At 46.4% G+C, this 16,857-nt stretch overlaps 1 protein-coding gene across 1 annotated transcript; it reads left to right on the top strand.

The window, feature by feature from the left end:
• Positions 1–14,048: 14,048 nt before the first annotated feature.
• On the top strand, positions 14,049–14,753 carry LOC144691989 (claudin-14-like). Its single transcript, XM_078560555.1, has one exon. It carries the CDS (start codon positions 14,049–14,051, stop codon positions 14,751–14,753), a length of 705 nt encoding a protein of 234 aa, XP_078416681.1.
• The last annotated feature ends 2,104 nt before the right edge of the window (positions 14,754–16,857 follow it).

Below are 16,857 nucleotides of genomic sequence, written 5' to 3'. Positions count from 1 at the left end.
ACTGTATGAGGGACCATGGCAGGGTGGGTGGGGAGCATGAGGTGGCATGGATGGGGCATGGAATGTGTGTATGGGAGGTGTGAGGGGTAAGAGCTAGAGGGCCGCTCTTTGTTTTGCTGTCATTATTACAAGTGGGACAAAGACCCAGAGCATTGAGGTGGGCCTTTTAACCAGCCCATCTCAGCACTCAGCGGTCCCTGTGGCTGCCTCCGAACTCTTTCTGGGCCAGTGGGCCCGACCCCTGTTATCATCCGCCACTCTGGAATGAAAATCCCATCTTTGTTGGCCATTGACAGCAATGCCGTGCCTTGGAGGAGAGCTGAGCAGTCAGGTGAGTGCAAACTCTCTAAATGTCATCCAAGGGGTTGCTGACCCTGGAACGGATGGCCCATCATGCACTTTCCATAGGAAAAAATAGTTCATTGTTGCTGCCAGTTCACATGGTAATGAATCACTGAACCACTTCAAGCATGGAGATGGCAGCATCTTGACATCAGCAAAGCCCATGGCATCATGCATTTGTGTGGAGCCATTTCCTGCCAGCCCTCCACCCCCATCCTACCACTCCAACAGTGCTCATTGATGAGATACAGAAAATGGTTTGTGCATGTAAGCACACAAATGTTTCTGAGAGCACTGTAAGGTGCATGCCTCATGGCCCTTTCCATTTTAAATTTGTATTGTCAGAGTGTCATACAGAGCTGAGAGTGTGGAAGGAGTGGGAGGCTCAGCGACCCAGTTTAGTATCCAGGGACTCCAGATCCTGCTGGAGGAGGTGCAGGGGAGAAGAGGCAACTTGCATCCAGTTGGTCGCAGCAAACCTCCCACGACCACAAGGAAGGTATGGACAGAAATCTCAGCAGCGGTTAGCGCTGCTGGTGAACGTGGATGGTCGTGGCCATGCGGAAAGGTTCCACGACCTGTTGTGTTCTGGCAAGGTGAGGTGTTTGGTGCAAGCACACAGAGGTCCAAGTGAAGGTTCACATCAGCATGCTGTGGCGAGACCTGGCACATACCTCCGCTATAGCATTGGCTTGTATATCCAAGCTGCTCCTATGCACAATACAGATGTGAATGAGCACTGTGATGCATAGACATATGCAAGAGATCTCTCCCTGGCTGCACTATATATCAGGCTAACATTACTTCATGTTGTCTTTACAGTTTAAGAGGGCCCAGGATGCCAGGGAGATGGCCCAGACTGGGGGGTATTGACCAGAAGGCTATGGACAACCCGTAATGTCGAGTAGGCAGCCATGGAGGAAGCCAGGTTGCCTATCCGGACAGCTGTCAGTGATGGAGAATCACCCATATCAGATGACAAATGAAGTGGTAAAGGCACTTTGGAACATGATGGTAATGGGGGAGGCCATGATGCCAGGATGTTGGCATGAGACGGAATGCAAGGATGGGTTGCATCATAGGGGCACCACAAGCATGGTTAAGGCAGTGGCCTTCATCAGAGCATGCTTTTACAATGTGAAGGGCTACACCTAAATAACTCCTTTCGTGTTTCACACATGTCCCAGCGCTTCTCACTCACCTCCCTGGGCCACCTCATGCCTCAGGCATCAGGAGGAGGCAGAGATGTCCAAGGAAGCAGCGTCACATCATACTAGCCCGTACCTCACCCATGCAGATACCAGCACACCAGAGCTGGGATGTAGTGTGCATGTAGAGTTGGTGGCATAGGGTGAAGAGCACAGTACCAGAGGGCAGAAGGAGGTGTCAGAGTGGGAGACATCTGTGCAAAGTCCACCTCAGAGGAAGGAGGAAAGTCCTGATGATGCTCCAATGGGCAGAAATGTGGGGCCGCAGGAGTCATCTTTTGGGGCACAGTATTTAGACAAACATATGCAGATGTGTGGACACTTGGTGGAGTTCCTTGAGGCAATGAGAGCTAAGGAACTGCAAGTGGAGGTGTCCATCACCATGACAAGCACCACATTGTCCGAGGGGCTCAATCACATGAACTCCAACCCTGAGAAATTTGTCACTCTCATGGAGAAGCGCTTACAGCAGCACTCGGAATGGATGCAAGAGCAGCATCTTAGCCAGGAAAGAGTGCAAGCCTTCCTCAGAAATCTGGATCAGTCCGCTCAGAGTACGGGTGCTGACATCCTCAGAATACGTGAGGAGATGCATTCCCTGAGCAGCACTGTCAGCCCAGCTGTTGCTGGAATGGACAACTACTGCATACCAGCAGCCAGCCCCATCAACCCCACCTGAAGGCCAGCCTAGGGCTGTGAAGGTAACTGAGAAGGGTGAAGGTACCGAGAACTTCTCAGCATTCTCACCTTCTTCCAACTCCCCAGCCCTCTGCCAGACCCTCATCTGCTCCACAGGTGCCAGTTACCATGGTTGCCCATGCGGAAATGTGAAGGCCGCAGTCTGAAGGAAGTATCCCAATGGGCTCCTGCACAACAAGGCTAGCCTCCACTCTCTTTGATCCCATATAGAATGAGATATGAGAAGCCTGGCACCATCTCCTCCAAGGCAGCACAGGATGGGAGCACTGCGCAAACACAGGGCACTAATGGATTCATCATAACTTTGTAACTATCACAGTTAGGCACTTTGTGACTACATGTCAATGCACTCTAGTATGTCTCAGTGTGTGTGTTTGTACACTACAAAACTCAATAAGAATATTAATATAATGATGGACATTCTTACCAGTGACACTGAAGACTGCATGCTAAGGTCTATTGAGCATTGATGTCATCAGGACCAAGGGTGTGTCCATGTTCGTCCAGCAGTGGAAGGCTTCTTCCTTCTCTGGTCCTTCATATAAGGTAGTAGTGAACAAAAGGTCAAGGAATGGGGCGCTCTTTACATCATTTATTGTCCGTCCACGATTGAGTTTTAAGGGAAGCTCAATGATCAGATGGAGTTCATCAGGTGCACCTCAAGCATGAGTGCTGGGTGCAAGGTAGTCATCCACACATCAGTGTTACGCAGCCTACTAAGTAGAGGCGCCACAGATCAAGGTGCCACTTATGTTACGGCGAAGAGGTCTTGTGTGCTCTCCCCACTACTTTGGAAGTCCTTGGCCTGAATTTCACTCTTGGTGGGCATGCGGGATCGGTGGGCCCGGGAGCATCGGGAAACAGGCCCCTGACCGCGATCGGCCCACGACCACGGTTTCACGCTGGCTGGCCAATTAAGGCCCGCCCAGCATGAAACACGTCTTCCCAATGGTCGGGAAGGGCCAGGTGGGGGCGGGGGCCTGTCGGGCTCTGAGTCCAATGGCAACCCGGCGGGCAGTTTAAAAACAGCAGAGGCAGTTCCCTGAAGGCTGCCAGGGAACAATCATATTCAGAGGTCTGGAGACTGGGGCTATGGCCTCAACAGCGGCTGGAGATGTCAGGCAGGTCTGATGGGCTCTCGGCGCCCCCCCCACCCCCCATTTTTTGGCCTCGTGGCCCTCCTGGAGGAGGTGGGAGGTGGACGTCAGGTGGGACATCCTTGTTCCCAGGAATGGCAGGGGGAGACCACCGCACCAGACAAAAAAAGCCTGGGAGGAGGTGTCAGCGCAGGTCAGCAGCCACGACGTTGAGCAGCGCACATGGGTGCATGGCCCCAAAGGTTTAACAATCTGCTGCGCTCGGCAAGGGTGAGTACCATGTCGACATGGATCAGTTTGGTGAAGTGTTAAGGGATGGCCATCCCGCTGTGGAGCTCAGGGGTGCTAAAGCCTGAATGTCAACTGTCAATGACACCGGAGCTGGCCAAGGGGGCGCAGGCTGCTTGGACTGAGTGGCATATGGCTTGAGGGCCACGACTCGGATGTGCCCTGGGAGTTGTTCCTCAGGTGGGGTTGGCCAGGCTGCAATGGCACTGCAGGTAGAGAGTGGACTAATCAATGCTCCTCTGTCCTTTCAGGAGAAGACGAGCCATAACAACATTAAGAGGTCAAGGACAGATGGAGGACCCCCAAACCACCTAACATTGACACCTTGGAGCTGGAGAGCTTCCACCCAACTTGTTCAGCCAGTCTTGGAGGAGCAGGAGTCTCTGACTAAGTAAGGGTGCAGTGCACAGAGGTGAAAGTTTCAGATTGTGCAAACACTCTTGTGTAGTCTCTTCATTGCTGGGAGCCTCAAAACTGGTGTCCCCATTGATCAATGAAAGATGATGGCACCATGATGCAGATCCCCATCATCTCACCAGGGTGCCTGGCATGCACAGTGACAGTGTGATGAATGAAACTAATGACGTGTCGTTGTTCTCCCTTAGATTCACCAGAAGGCACTCGAATGCAGGACCCCAAAGAGCCACCCCTGACACCAGAGGACGGCCAGGCTTCAGATGCACCTGCATCACACCCACTCTCTGAACCAGACACTAGCACAGATACCAGCACCTTGCTGGACCTTAGATCGGTGGCTACAGGGCAGTGAGGGCACTTCACACCCGCTTGAGAAGCAGGCAGAGGCAGACAGTGCCCGGCAGTCGGAGGTCTTTTGGAGACCAGGATGATGCTGAGTTGAAGGGAGATGATGAGTCTCTGGAGGATTCCATTAGGCAGCAGATGCTGGATGCCCAGCAGGATGTCTGGGAGGATCTGGCAGAGATCCATGAGGGTCTGCGTGTCATGCTCTCTGTTCTGGAGGAGTCCATGCGGAGCATGAGCTCTGTGTTGACCCTCTTTGTCGAGGGCACTGCCTCTTCCATTGAGAGAGTGGCAGCTCCAATGGAGATCCAGCTCCAGGAACAGAATCAAGGGCTCCTGGGGTTGTGCTGGGACCTGCAAGGCCTCACACAGGGGCGGGTGGGGGCACCAAGATGTAGCACTCGCAAACATAAGTTTAAGGCACCATGAGCACAAGAGGGACTGGTCATGGGTGATCTCCTGTTCTCTAATGTTTTGTTTATATGTTTACTGGTGGCATTAACACCATATATAGTTCTGTTCATTTGTTTTGAGTGTAAAAATTATATAAATTTTGCTTTTGTCGTAATGGCCTGAGTATGCTTCACCTTTTTTTTGGTGCAGGGTACGCCAGTGTGTAATGCTGGATGAGAGTGGCTCTAAACTTTATTGCACAGGCACTGAGTGGACTTTGGGTTCAATGAAAGGGTAATTTCAGACATCGGGGATAGAGGTGGCAGCCCTGGCATGAGGTGAATGCAGATCTTTGGCAGCCTAGCTGAAGGAGCGTTGGACCAAGGCGTCCTTGGTGTCCCTGCCTCCCTGAAGGGTACAGAGGCTTGTCTCCACACCCTCAGCATTCTCCTCACTGTGCTCCTTTTCTGACTCACTACTGGATTCATCCTCTGCGGCTTGTGGAGCTGCCTCTTCCTCCAGTGGGTCCCCCCTTGCCAGTGCCAGATTGTGGCGAGCATAGCATGCAACCACTATCAGTGACATCCGCTCTGTGGGGTACTGTAATGCTCTCCCTGAATGGTCCATGCTTCAGAAGCGCATCTTCAGAAGACCTATGCTTCTTTCTATCACCACCCTTATGGAGACATGACTCATATTATAACGTTGCCCTGCCTCTGCTCTTGGGTGGCAGAGAGACATCATGAGCCACCTTTTCAATGGATAGCCCTTGTCACCCAGCCGCCATCTATCCAGACGGGCTGGAGCACTGAAGAGCCTTGGCACCCGGGAGTGGCTCAGGATATAAGCATCAAGGGAGCTGCCAGGGTACCTTGCACAGACTTGCAGAATCTGCATCCCGTGGTCACACACTATCTGCACATTCATGGAGTGGAAGCCCTTCCTGTTGACGAAGGCACCCGGCTGACCCGCTGGCACCTTGATGACCACGTGTGCAGTCGATTGCACCTGGATGTGGGGGAAGCCAGAAATCGTTGCAAATCCTTTGGCTCGCTCAGCCTGGCTGGCCTCGCCCATACAGAAATGAATAAATGTTATTACCTGTCTGAACAGAGCTTCTGTCACTAGCTTGATGCAACTGTGAACAGCTGATGGGGAGACTCCACAAAGATCCCCACTGACCCCTGGAAAGAGCTGGAGACATAGAAGTTGAGGGCCACTGTGACCTTCAGAGCCACTGGTGGGATGTCCACTCTCACAGTTGGAGGTGATCTCAGGGCCTATCATGTGACAAATGGAGGTCACAGACCCCCTGTAGAGGCGGAGCCTCCTTTGGCATTGCACCTTGGACATATTGATGTTGCTGCATTGCTGCCTGTAAACCCTAGCAGCAGGGTAGTGGTGCCTTCTGCGGCCCCTTACACCTTGGACTGCCTTCTGGCCCTGCACCCCTTGCACCTGCACCTTTCCTCCCACAGGCCGCTCCCTTGGAAGCTGCACTGGGACACCTGGCCTCCTCTCCCTCCTCAGATGAGGTGCCTCCAGAGGAGAGCACCCGTTGCCAGGGTTACAGAAGCCTATCTGGTACCTGGAAGGGTCCACACTGTCAAAACCCTCTGGGGGCCTTGAAGACACCAATGAGTCCTGAACTGAAGCCTGGAAATGCGAAGAATGAAGCTCAGAACAGAGATGAAGCTGTCAAGTTCAAATAAGCAACCACAACAAACTACCTCCTAAAGTCCTCACTACTCACAATGGCAATGGTGCTGACCTTTTTTATCCGGCCATTGGATGAGGTTTTGCTACCAGCCTGCCCGTTTTGCTTGTGCGACAAGCGCGGAATCGCACGGGCAATGTAAAATCAGGATCAATTGTCTTTTTAATTGCTTTAAGTAGCCTTTTAATTGATGGCGGGCGCAGCTCTGACACTCACACGGGCCCGCCGACCTGAAGATCGCGCGCGTGCAGGATGACGACAGGACACTCGGCCATTGTCACCTCATGTGATTTTACGCCCGATCGGGACAGGTGCGGACTGCCCACGATGCCCCTTGTCTTCCAGGTGGCAAAGGCTATGGTTTGTAAGGGAGCCGAGGTTTATGGCAGCATTGCAAGTTGCATATGTTGCCCACTCCTGAAACTGGACCATGGAGATGAATAGATAATATGGAAGGTCATTCAAAGAGCTGGTCCAGCATAGTTGGTGGCCTCACCCTGTGCAATGTGCATTATCTGCATCTCTGTTTGCACATACAATCATACAAACAGGTATTGGGTGTGAAGTCTTGATTCCTACTGGCACTCTCAGGATTGTGGGCATGGTTTGAGTATGCGCAGGGTGGCAGTTTTGGCACCTCATTGACAGCCATTGGTAGTAATGTGAAGGATCCAGATTGTGAAGGACTTCTCAAGATGTGTGTTTGGAATATATTGAGGTCAATGTTTAAGATGGTGACACTTTCAGCCATATTTATGTAATTGAGTCAAACTCATTGATGTTGGTTGTTGGAGGTGGGCCTTACCATATGTAAGACCGTAAGACCATAAGACATAGGAGCAGAAGTAGGCCATTCGGCCCATCGAGTCTGCTTCACCATTCAATGAGATCATGGCTGATCTGATAATCCTTAACTCCACTTTCCTGCCTTGTCCCCATAACCTTTGATTCCCTTACTGATTAAAAATTTGTCTATCTCAGCCTTGAATATACTTAATAGCCCAACCTCTACAGCACTCTGCGGTAAAGAATTCCACAGATTGCCTGCCCTCTGAGAGAAGAAATTCCTCCTCATCTCTGTTTTAAGTGTTGCCCCCTTACTCTGAGATTATGCCCTCTGGTCCTAGACTCTCCCACAAAGGGAAACAACCTCTCAACATCTACCCTGTCAAGCCCCCTAAGAATCTTGTATGTTTCAATAAGGTCACCTCTCATTCTTCTAAACTCCAATGAGCACAGGCCCAACTTACTCAACCTCTCCTCATAAGAAAATCCCTCCAACCCCGGGATCAACCTAGTGAACCTTCTCTGGGTTGCCTCCAGTGCCAGTATATCTTTCCTTAGATAAGGGGACCAAAATTGTTCACCAGTATTCTAGGTGTGGTCTAACTAGTGCCTTGTATAGTTTTAGCAAGGCTTCCCTATTTTTATACTCCATTCCCTTTGAAATAAAGGCCAACATTCCATTTGCCTTTCCTATTACCTGTTTTAAGACTAGATGTTACAAAGGTAACAAAAAGACAAAACAGAAGTCTATTTATCTGAATGCACATAGCATTCATAACAAAGTAAATAAATTGATGGCCCACATTGAAGTAAATAACATGACCTGGTAGCAATTACGGAGACTTGGCTGCAGGACGACAATAATTGGGTCCTTAATATTGAAGGGTACATGACATTCAAGAAGAATAGGAAGCTAAGCAAAAGTGGAGGGGTAGCACTCTTAATCAAAGAGGGCATTGGTGCAACAGTTAGAGATGACCTTGGTTCGGGAGATCAGGATGTAGAATAGGTTTGGGTAGAGATGAGGAATAGTAGGGGGTTAAAGTCATCTGTGGGAGCAGTCTACAGGCCCCCTAATAGTAGCCACAGTGTAGGACAAAGTGTTCAAGAGAAAATATTGTGTGCTTGTGACAAAGGGATGGCAATAATCATGGGTGATTTTAATCCACACATAAACTGGAAAAATCAGATTGGTAGTAGTATCCTGGATGAGGAGTTCTTAGAATGCTTTCGAGATAGTTTCTTAGAGCAGCATGTTCTGGAACCAACCAGAGAGCAGGTTATATTATATCTGGTATTGTGTAATGTGACAGAATTAATTAATGACCTCAGAGTAAAGGCACTCCTAGGTAGCAGCGACCATAATATGATTGAATTTTACATCCAGTTTGAAAGGGAGAAGAGTGGGTCTAAGACTAGTTTCTTAAACTTAAATAATGGCAACTATGTGGGGATGAAAGCTGAGCTAGCTGAAGTGAACTGGGAAAGTAGGCTAGAGGATAGATCAATAGAGAAGCAGTGGCAGACATTTAAAAGAATATTTCAGAATGTTCAGAATAAGTACATTCCGACTATAAAGAAAAATTCTAAGGGGAGGGCCCACCATCCGTGGTTAACTAGAGATGTTAAGGAAAGCATCAAACTTAAGGAAAAAGCATACAACTCCACAAAGATGAGTGGCAGGACAGATGATTGGACAGAATATAAAGAGCAGTAGAGAATGACTAAAAGGTTAATCAGGAGAAATAATTTGAGTATGAGAGGAAGCTAGCTAGAAATGTAAAAACAGATAGCAAGAGTTTCTACAGGTACTTAAAAAGGAAAAGAGTAAGTAAAGTGAGTCAAGTTGGTCCTCTATAGCATGATAGTGGGGAGTTAATAGTAGATAATAAGGAAATGGTGGAAGAAATGAACAAACATTTTTCTTCTGTGTTCACGATAGAGGATACAAAAAACATTGCAGTAGTAGCTACAAATCAGGAGGTGAATGGGAGAAAGGAACTTGGTGAAATTAAAATCACTAGGGAAACGGTATTGAGCAAATTGATAGAGTTGCAGATTGGCTAGTCTCCGGGTCCCGATGGACTACATCATAGGGTCTTAAAAGAGGTGGCTAATGAGGTAGGTGATGCGGTGGTGTTAATTTTCCAAAATTTGCTAGATTCTGGAAAGGTTCCATCAGATTGGAAAGCAGCAAATATAACCCCTACATTCAAGAAGGGAGGGAGGCAGAAAACAGGATAGGCCAGTTAGCTTGATATCTGTCATGAGGAAGTTATTAGAATTGATCATTAAGGAGGTTATAGCTGGGCACTTGGAAGACCTCAAGGCAATTCGGAAGAGTCAGCATGGTTTTGTGCAAGGGAAATCATGTTTAACCAACTTATTGGAGTTTTTTGATGGATTAACATGTGCAGTGGATAAAGGGGAGCCTGTAGACGTACTGTACTTGGAATTCCAGAAGGCATTTGATAAGGTGCCACATCAAAGATTATTATGGAAAATAAATGCGCATAGCGTATTAGCATGAATGGAAGATTGGCTGGCTGGTAGGAAGCAGAGAGGGTCTTTTTCTGATTGGCAGGATGGACAAGTGGAGTCCCACAGGGGTCTGCACTGGGGCCTCAACTTTTTATGATTTACATCAATGACTTAGATGAGGGGAGTGAAGACATGGTAGCTAAATTTGCAGATGACATAAAGATAGGTAGGAAAGAATGTTGTGAAGAGGACAATGAAGAGGTTGCAAACAGATATAGATAGGTTGAGTGAGTGGGCAAATATCTGGCAAATTAAGTTTAATGTGGGAAAATGTGAAGTTGTTCACTTTGGCAGGAAGAAAAAAAATCAGAGTACTACTTAAATGGAGAATGGCTGCATAATTCTGAGGTGCAGAGGGATCTAGGTGTTCTAGTACATGAGTCACAAAAAGTTAGTATGCAGGTACAGCAAATAATTAAAGCAGCTAATGGAATGCTATCCTTTATTATGAGTGGGATTAAACATAAAAGTAAGGATGTTATGCTTCAGTTATACAGGGCACTGGTGAGGCTGCACCTCGAATAGTGTGTGCAGTTTTGATCTCCTTATTTAAGGAAGAATGTAAATGCATTGGAGGCGGTTCAAAGGAGGTTTACTAGATTGATACCTGGAATGAGTGGGCTGTCTTATGAGGAAAGGTTGGGCAGGCTGGGCTTGTTTCCACTGGAGTTTAGAAGAGCGATGGGTGGTTTGATTGAAGTATACAAGATCCTGAACGGCTTTGACAGGGTGGATGTCGAAAGCATGTTTCCTCTTGTGGGTGAGTCCAGAACTAGAGGGCATTGTTTTAAAATTAGGGGGCGCCTATCTAGGACAGAGATGAGGAGAAATTTTTTTCTCTCTGAGGGTTGTGCGACTTTGGAACTCTCTGCCTCAGAAGGTGGTGGAGGTGGGGTCATTCGATATTTTTAAGGCAGAGGTAGATAGATTCTTGTTAGGAAAGGGAATCAAAGGTTATCGGGGTTAGATGGGAATGTGGAAATCGAAACACAAGAAGATCAGTCATGATCTTATTGAATGGCAGAGCAGGCTCGAGGGGATGAATGGTCTACTCCTGTTCCTATTTCCTATGTTCTTATGTTCTTATGTTGAACTTGCATGTTAGCTTTTTGGGATTCATGCACAAGGACTCCCAAATCCCTCTGTGCTGCAGCCTTCTGCAGTCTTTCTCCATTTAAATAATATTCTGCTCCTGTATTCTTCCTGTCAAAGTACATAACCTCACATTTTTCCACAGTATATTCCATCTGCCAAGTTTTTGCCCACTCACTTAACCTGTCTATATCCCTCTGCAGACTCCTTGTGTCATCCTCACTACTTACCTTCCCGCCTATTTTTGTGTCATCTGTAAACTTGGCAATAGTACATTCACTTCCCTCATCCTAAGTCTTTAATATATATTGTAAATAATTGAGGCCCCAGCACTGATCCCTGTGGGACTTCATTAGTTACAGGTTGCCATCTCAAAAATGTCCTCCTTATCCCAACACTCTGTCTTCTATTAGTTAGCCAATCCTCTCTCCATGCTAATATACTATCCCCAACGCCATGGGTTCTTATCTTATTAAGTAGCCTTATGTGTGGTACCTTATCGAATGCCTTTTGGAAATCCAAATATATTACATCTACTGGTTCCCCTTTATCTATCCTGCTTGATACTTTCTCAAAGAATTCTAATAAATCTGTTAGGCATGATTTCCCCTTCATGAAGCCATGCTGTCTCTGCTTGATTAGATTATGTATTTCTAAATGCTCTGCTGTAACATCCTTTATAATAGACTCCAACATTTTCCCAATGACAAAAGTTAAGCCTATAGTTAGCTATTTTTTGTCTCCCTCCCTTTTTGAATAAGGGTGTCACATTGGCCGTTCTCCATTCCTCTGGGACTTTGCCAGGATCTAAGGATTCTTGTAAGATTACTACCACTATCTCTGTAGCTACTTCCTTTTATATCCTAAGATATCAGGTCCAGGAGAATTATCGGCCTTTAGCCCCATTAGTTTCTCTAGTACTTTTTCCCCAGTGATAGTTATTTTATTTATTTCCTCCCCACCCCAACCCTTTTGCCCCTTGATTATTTACTGTTTTTGGAATGCTATTAGTATCTTCTACCATGAAGACTGAAGCAAAGTGTTTATTCAACTCCTCTGCCATTTCCTGGTTCCCCATTATTATTTCCCCAGCCTCATCCTCTAAGGGCCTGTACTGTGACTTCTATCTAAAAGGTTTATTATGTGTAAGCAGCTCACCAGGGACTGGCTGATAGTAAATATGAGGTTTCAGGACCCTAGGTGAATCCATTTTGGAATAGTACTCTTCTGGTGATAGCCCCCTACTTCACAGAATCAGCCATGGCTGCATGGGCATACCTCTCAGCTACCCTCCTCATCCTCCTCAATGTCAGATTCCCAGGGGCTCCCTCCTCCTCATCATCCTCCTCCTCAGATGTTGGATCTCTGGGCATGGCTTCTTCCCCTTCCAGTTGTAGGTCCCTCCACTGCATAATATTGTGCAGCATGCAGTGCACAGTATTCAGGACACCCTTGAAGGGGAATACTGTAGAGTTCAATCTGAGCAGTCAAGACACCTGAAGTGCAGTTTGTGAATGTGAACAGCCTGCTCTATAGTACCCCGGGTCACAGCATTAATGCTGTTATTGTTCCGTTTAGGCTCAGTTTGCGGCCGCCTAAAGGGGCTCATTAGCCAACTCCTTAAAGGGGTTGTTCCCCAGAAGGCAACCGCGGATCTGTGTAGCTGGCTGAGAAAACTGAGGCAGTTGGGAACTCCTCAGGATGGATGAGTCATGGCAGCTACCAGGGTACCTTGCATAGATTTTCCGGAATCCTTTGCTGTGGTCACAAGCTACCTGAACATTCAGGGAGTGGAATGACTTTTGGTTCATGAAGATGTCCGATTAATGAGTTGAATCCTTTATGGTGATATGGGTGCAGTCGATAACCCCCTGCATCCCTGCACCTGAGGGAAGCCTGTTAATAGTGCAAACCCTATGGCTCTCTGTATCTGAGACACCACATCCAGCGTGAAATTAATGTACCTCCCAACATGAGCAAACAAACATCAGTAACTGTCTTGACGCAATTGTGTGTGGCTGACTGTGATATTCCACATGGGTCTCCTGCTGGCCCTGGAAAGATCCTGATGCATTGAAATTCAGAGCCATGGTAACCTTCACAGCCACTGGCAGGGCCTGAGAATTGATAGACTGTGGTTCAAGATGTTGCTGTACCACGCCACATGTTTCGGTGACCACTTCTCAGCTTTACCTCGGTCGCCTGTCACAATGGTTTTCAGTCATATTGAGATATGACCTCTGAGGTTGATACAGCCTTACCTCAGGGTAAACCCTGTTTGTGCTCCTTCTCTTTCTCTTCCTCCTCCTCCTCCTTCCTGGTGTGCACTGCGCTGCCTCTACCCCCTAGCCTAACGCCCTCCCTCGGGCCTCACTTTGGTCACGTTTAGTGGCCTTATTGTGCCAAAGTTTGAAGGTGCCATCTCCATTTTGTCTCTTCTCTGGAACACTCTCCTCTCAGCCACCTGGGTGCCTAAGTCAGTCGGGGCAAAGGAATTTACGTTTCCAGGTCCAGAGGCTCCACCCCCCATCCCTTAGGTTAAAGTCAGAAATCTTCGATTGATTTTTTGCCACTTCTGTGGCAGTTGCAACAACTTTTCAGCATTATCTAAAGGGGTCCCTGGATCTAGTTAAGAGGGTAACCTACCTCCCCAAGGAACTTGGTAAACTTTAGACCTTCTCCTGCTACATGAAGGCAGCTGCAGTTTTATATGTGCAACTGCCTCTGTGAAACGCACATGCCCAAAGTGCCAAAATGTTGGGGGGTGGGGTAGATTTCGGGGGCTGGACTTCTGGATTTGGGCCTCCAGTGCCATTTTGGTTAAGCTGGAACCCCACTCTGTCATGGCGAAAATTCAGGCCTAAGTATGGTTTCAGATGCAATGTTACCTTGCTATCCAAATTAGTAGGAAGTCCTAAGCAAGAGCACTAATTACTGAGCAGTTCAGAAAATATAATTAAGCAATATGCACTTGTATCAATCCGTGTAACTGCTTTTGGTAACTTTTATTATTCCACTATTGTTAATAGGTTTCACATACGACAGAAACAGTACATTCCCAGGAAAGCTGGTGTTTCGGCTACACTCAATAACTGCAGCTAAGAAGCAAGAAATCGAGGCAAAATGGCTCACATGGGAATTCAGATCATTGGGTTTTTTCTTGGCCTCCTTGGCCTATTTGGAACATTGGTCACCACTGTCTTGCCACACTGGCGCAGAACGGCACACGTGGGCGCTGATATCATCACGGCCATGGAGTTCATGAAAGGACTTTGGATGGAATGTGTCTGGCAAAGTACTGGCATCTACCAGTGTCAAGTCCATCGTTCGCAGCTGGCATTGCCCCCAGACCTCCAGGCAGCTCGTGCTATGATGGTCATTTCTTGTTTGCTTTCTGCACTGGCCACTTGCATTTCCGTCATGGGTATGAAATGCACCGTGTGCTTCAAGGAATCTTCATCCAAAAATAACATTGCTGTCTCAGGAGGAATCTGCTACATCCTTGCTGGCATCATGTGCCTCATTCCAGTGTCTTGGTCAACAAATGACCTAATACGAGACTTCTACAACCCAACGATTCCACCCAGAACCAAATATGAAATAGGAGAGGCTTTGTACATTGGCTTTGTGTCAACGAGCATGACGCTTATTGGTGGGACTCTCCTTTGTCTGTCCTGTTCTCAGCAGAGGAATGGCCGGCCCTACCAACCACCGGCTTCAGTTGTACAGACTGCACCTCAGTGTACGCTACCAGCTGATTATAAGGGCAACCCAGTTTCACAAACATCAGCCCCACATAGCAGTTACCGTTTACATGACTATGTGTGAGCATAGCAAAGAGAGACTTGAATCCAAACTCTCCTTTGTTTTCATAAATCCGGATCTAGAATTGGAATGCTTCATTTCAAAGCTCCAGGGCATACTGTATTTTACATTGTCTCTGCTCTGCACTTCGTGAAGAAACAAAACATATACAGGGAAGTTCTAATTCAATGAAAGAACCACAGGATCACAGTATCACAGTATCTTTACAGTGTCACGGTATCTTTACAGTGCAGAAGGAGGCCATGTGGCCCATCGAGTCTGCACTGGGTCTCTGAAAGAGCATTCCACCAAGTCACTTCATTTAGCAGTGGATTTTGTGAGGGTAACATGTTTTCATTGACCTTATCTTGTGTAAAAAAAACATTTCAGTATAGCCATGTCTATACTGTAAACTGTAAATTACTGGCATTGAGTTCAATGTGAACATTTGGATATTTGCATTTAAGTGCCCACAATGGACTCTAAATTACAGGTAATGAAGTCATATTTGTTGCAGATTACTGGGAAACATGCTATTTTGCTTTGCAGATTTCTTGAAAACTAAAGTAAGTGATAAAATGTATTTAATTATTCACTTAGAAGGCTTCAGAGTCTCTGTATATTTTATTAACTTAAAAATACGTTCTGTGTAAATTCTGTACAAAGTTCTCCGACAGAAAATGCTTCGTTAAAAATATACCCTTTGGTGCTTAGTTAAAAAAATAGGTTTGAAAGATAAAATTTGTAATCCAAAATTGTATGAAACTGAAATGGTATCCAAAGGAATATGTTGCCTTGGGGTGTTAATTTTGTGTGCACTTTAGGTCATACACCAGTTTCTTAGTTTGCTTTTGTGATACTTTTCTATTTGAGCAAGTCATTTAGAATTTGAGACTAACTCATTTTTTGTTAAGAGTTTCAGCTAGGAGTTGATAAGAATACTTTATGAACAAAGTAATATTTATATTTCACTTCTCTGTATGACAAATACATATAAGCATCCAAGAACCAAGTTGGCCACAACTTTTCAGGCTAGGAATCAAGAGATGTCAGGTAGTTGATATAAAGGAAAAAAAAAAATCAACTGAATGCGGAAGAACTTGTATCTGTTTCCTATCTTCTTCTTTCATATGGCTGGGTATAGAGCAGCAGCTATAATCTTACATCAAGGTGGTCAAGCCACAATATTACATCAGGAGTGGTGGTATGTATCGCTGTAGTACCTTCTTCGTATTTATGAGTTCGGCTTTGAGTCATTATGTGCTCCATGGTCTGTTCTGAGTGACTACAGTCGCACACAGGAGAGTAGTCCCTATCAAGACCACTGACTAGATATGAGGGAGGCCTTTCAACCCATCAGTTTATCCATCCAGAAAGGCCCTACAGTCTCATCACAGCATCAAGCTGTTTATTCAATAATTTCAGAGATTTCCCCTCCACTATCTTACATGGAACTGCACGTCATACTTTGATGGCTTTTTGTGTGAAAAACTTTCCAAAATTTTCTTTTAAACCCGTGGCCCGTTCTGTGTTCAAGAACATAAACTCATTAACATAACTGACAGGGTCTGGTGGTATTATGAATTGAGCTTTCCTTCTTCTGTTGCCCTTACTCCAATCAGTCAAGTTGATCATGATGACAGCTCCACCTTCCCAACAATGTTGCTGATGTTTATATGGTGCTGAAGTTTAACTTTTTCACTATTTTATCAGTTAACCAATAAGCAGCAACCAGAGAAGTGAAGCATGCACAACAATCAAAAAACCCACTCTGTTTTTCACAATACCATTTTACCAACAAGCACACAAAAGCATTATTGTACACAGACATACACAGCATGAATAGAAGTGTTGCAATCACATGCTTAGCAAAAGTGTCTATTCCTCCTTTATCCACATCTGGATTTACAAATATCCTCATGTGACTGTTGTATTGAACTACACTAATGAAGGGTCATGTTGCAGGAAATTTGAACACAGCAAGATCCTGTAAAGTTATGAGATTCATGACCAAATCATTTGCTTCAGCAATGTTGTTGAGGTATAAATATTTGCCACATCAGGACACCAGGGAAACAGCTAAGTTTTTCCTTCAGAAGTGTCATGGAATTTTTTAAAAATGTCTGTC

Source organism: Cetorhinus maximus, chromosome 16, assembly GCF_964194155.1.
Source record: "Cetorhinus maximus chromosome 16, sCetMax3.hap1.1, whole genome shotgun sequence".
Classification (NCBI taxonomy): Eukaryota; Metazoa; Chordata; class Chondrichthyes; order Lamniformes; family Cetorhinidae; genus Cetorhinus; species Cetorhinus maximus.
This window is presented reverse-complemented; position numbering and strand designations above follow the sequence as displayed.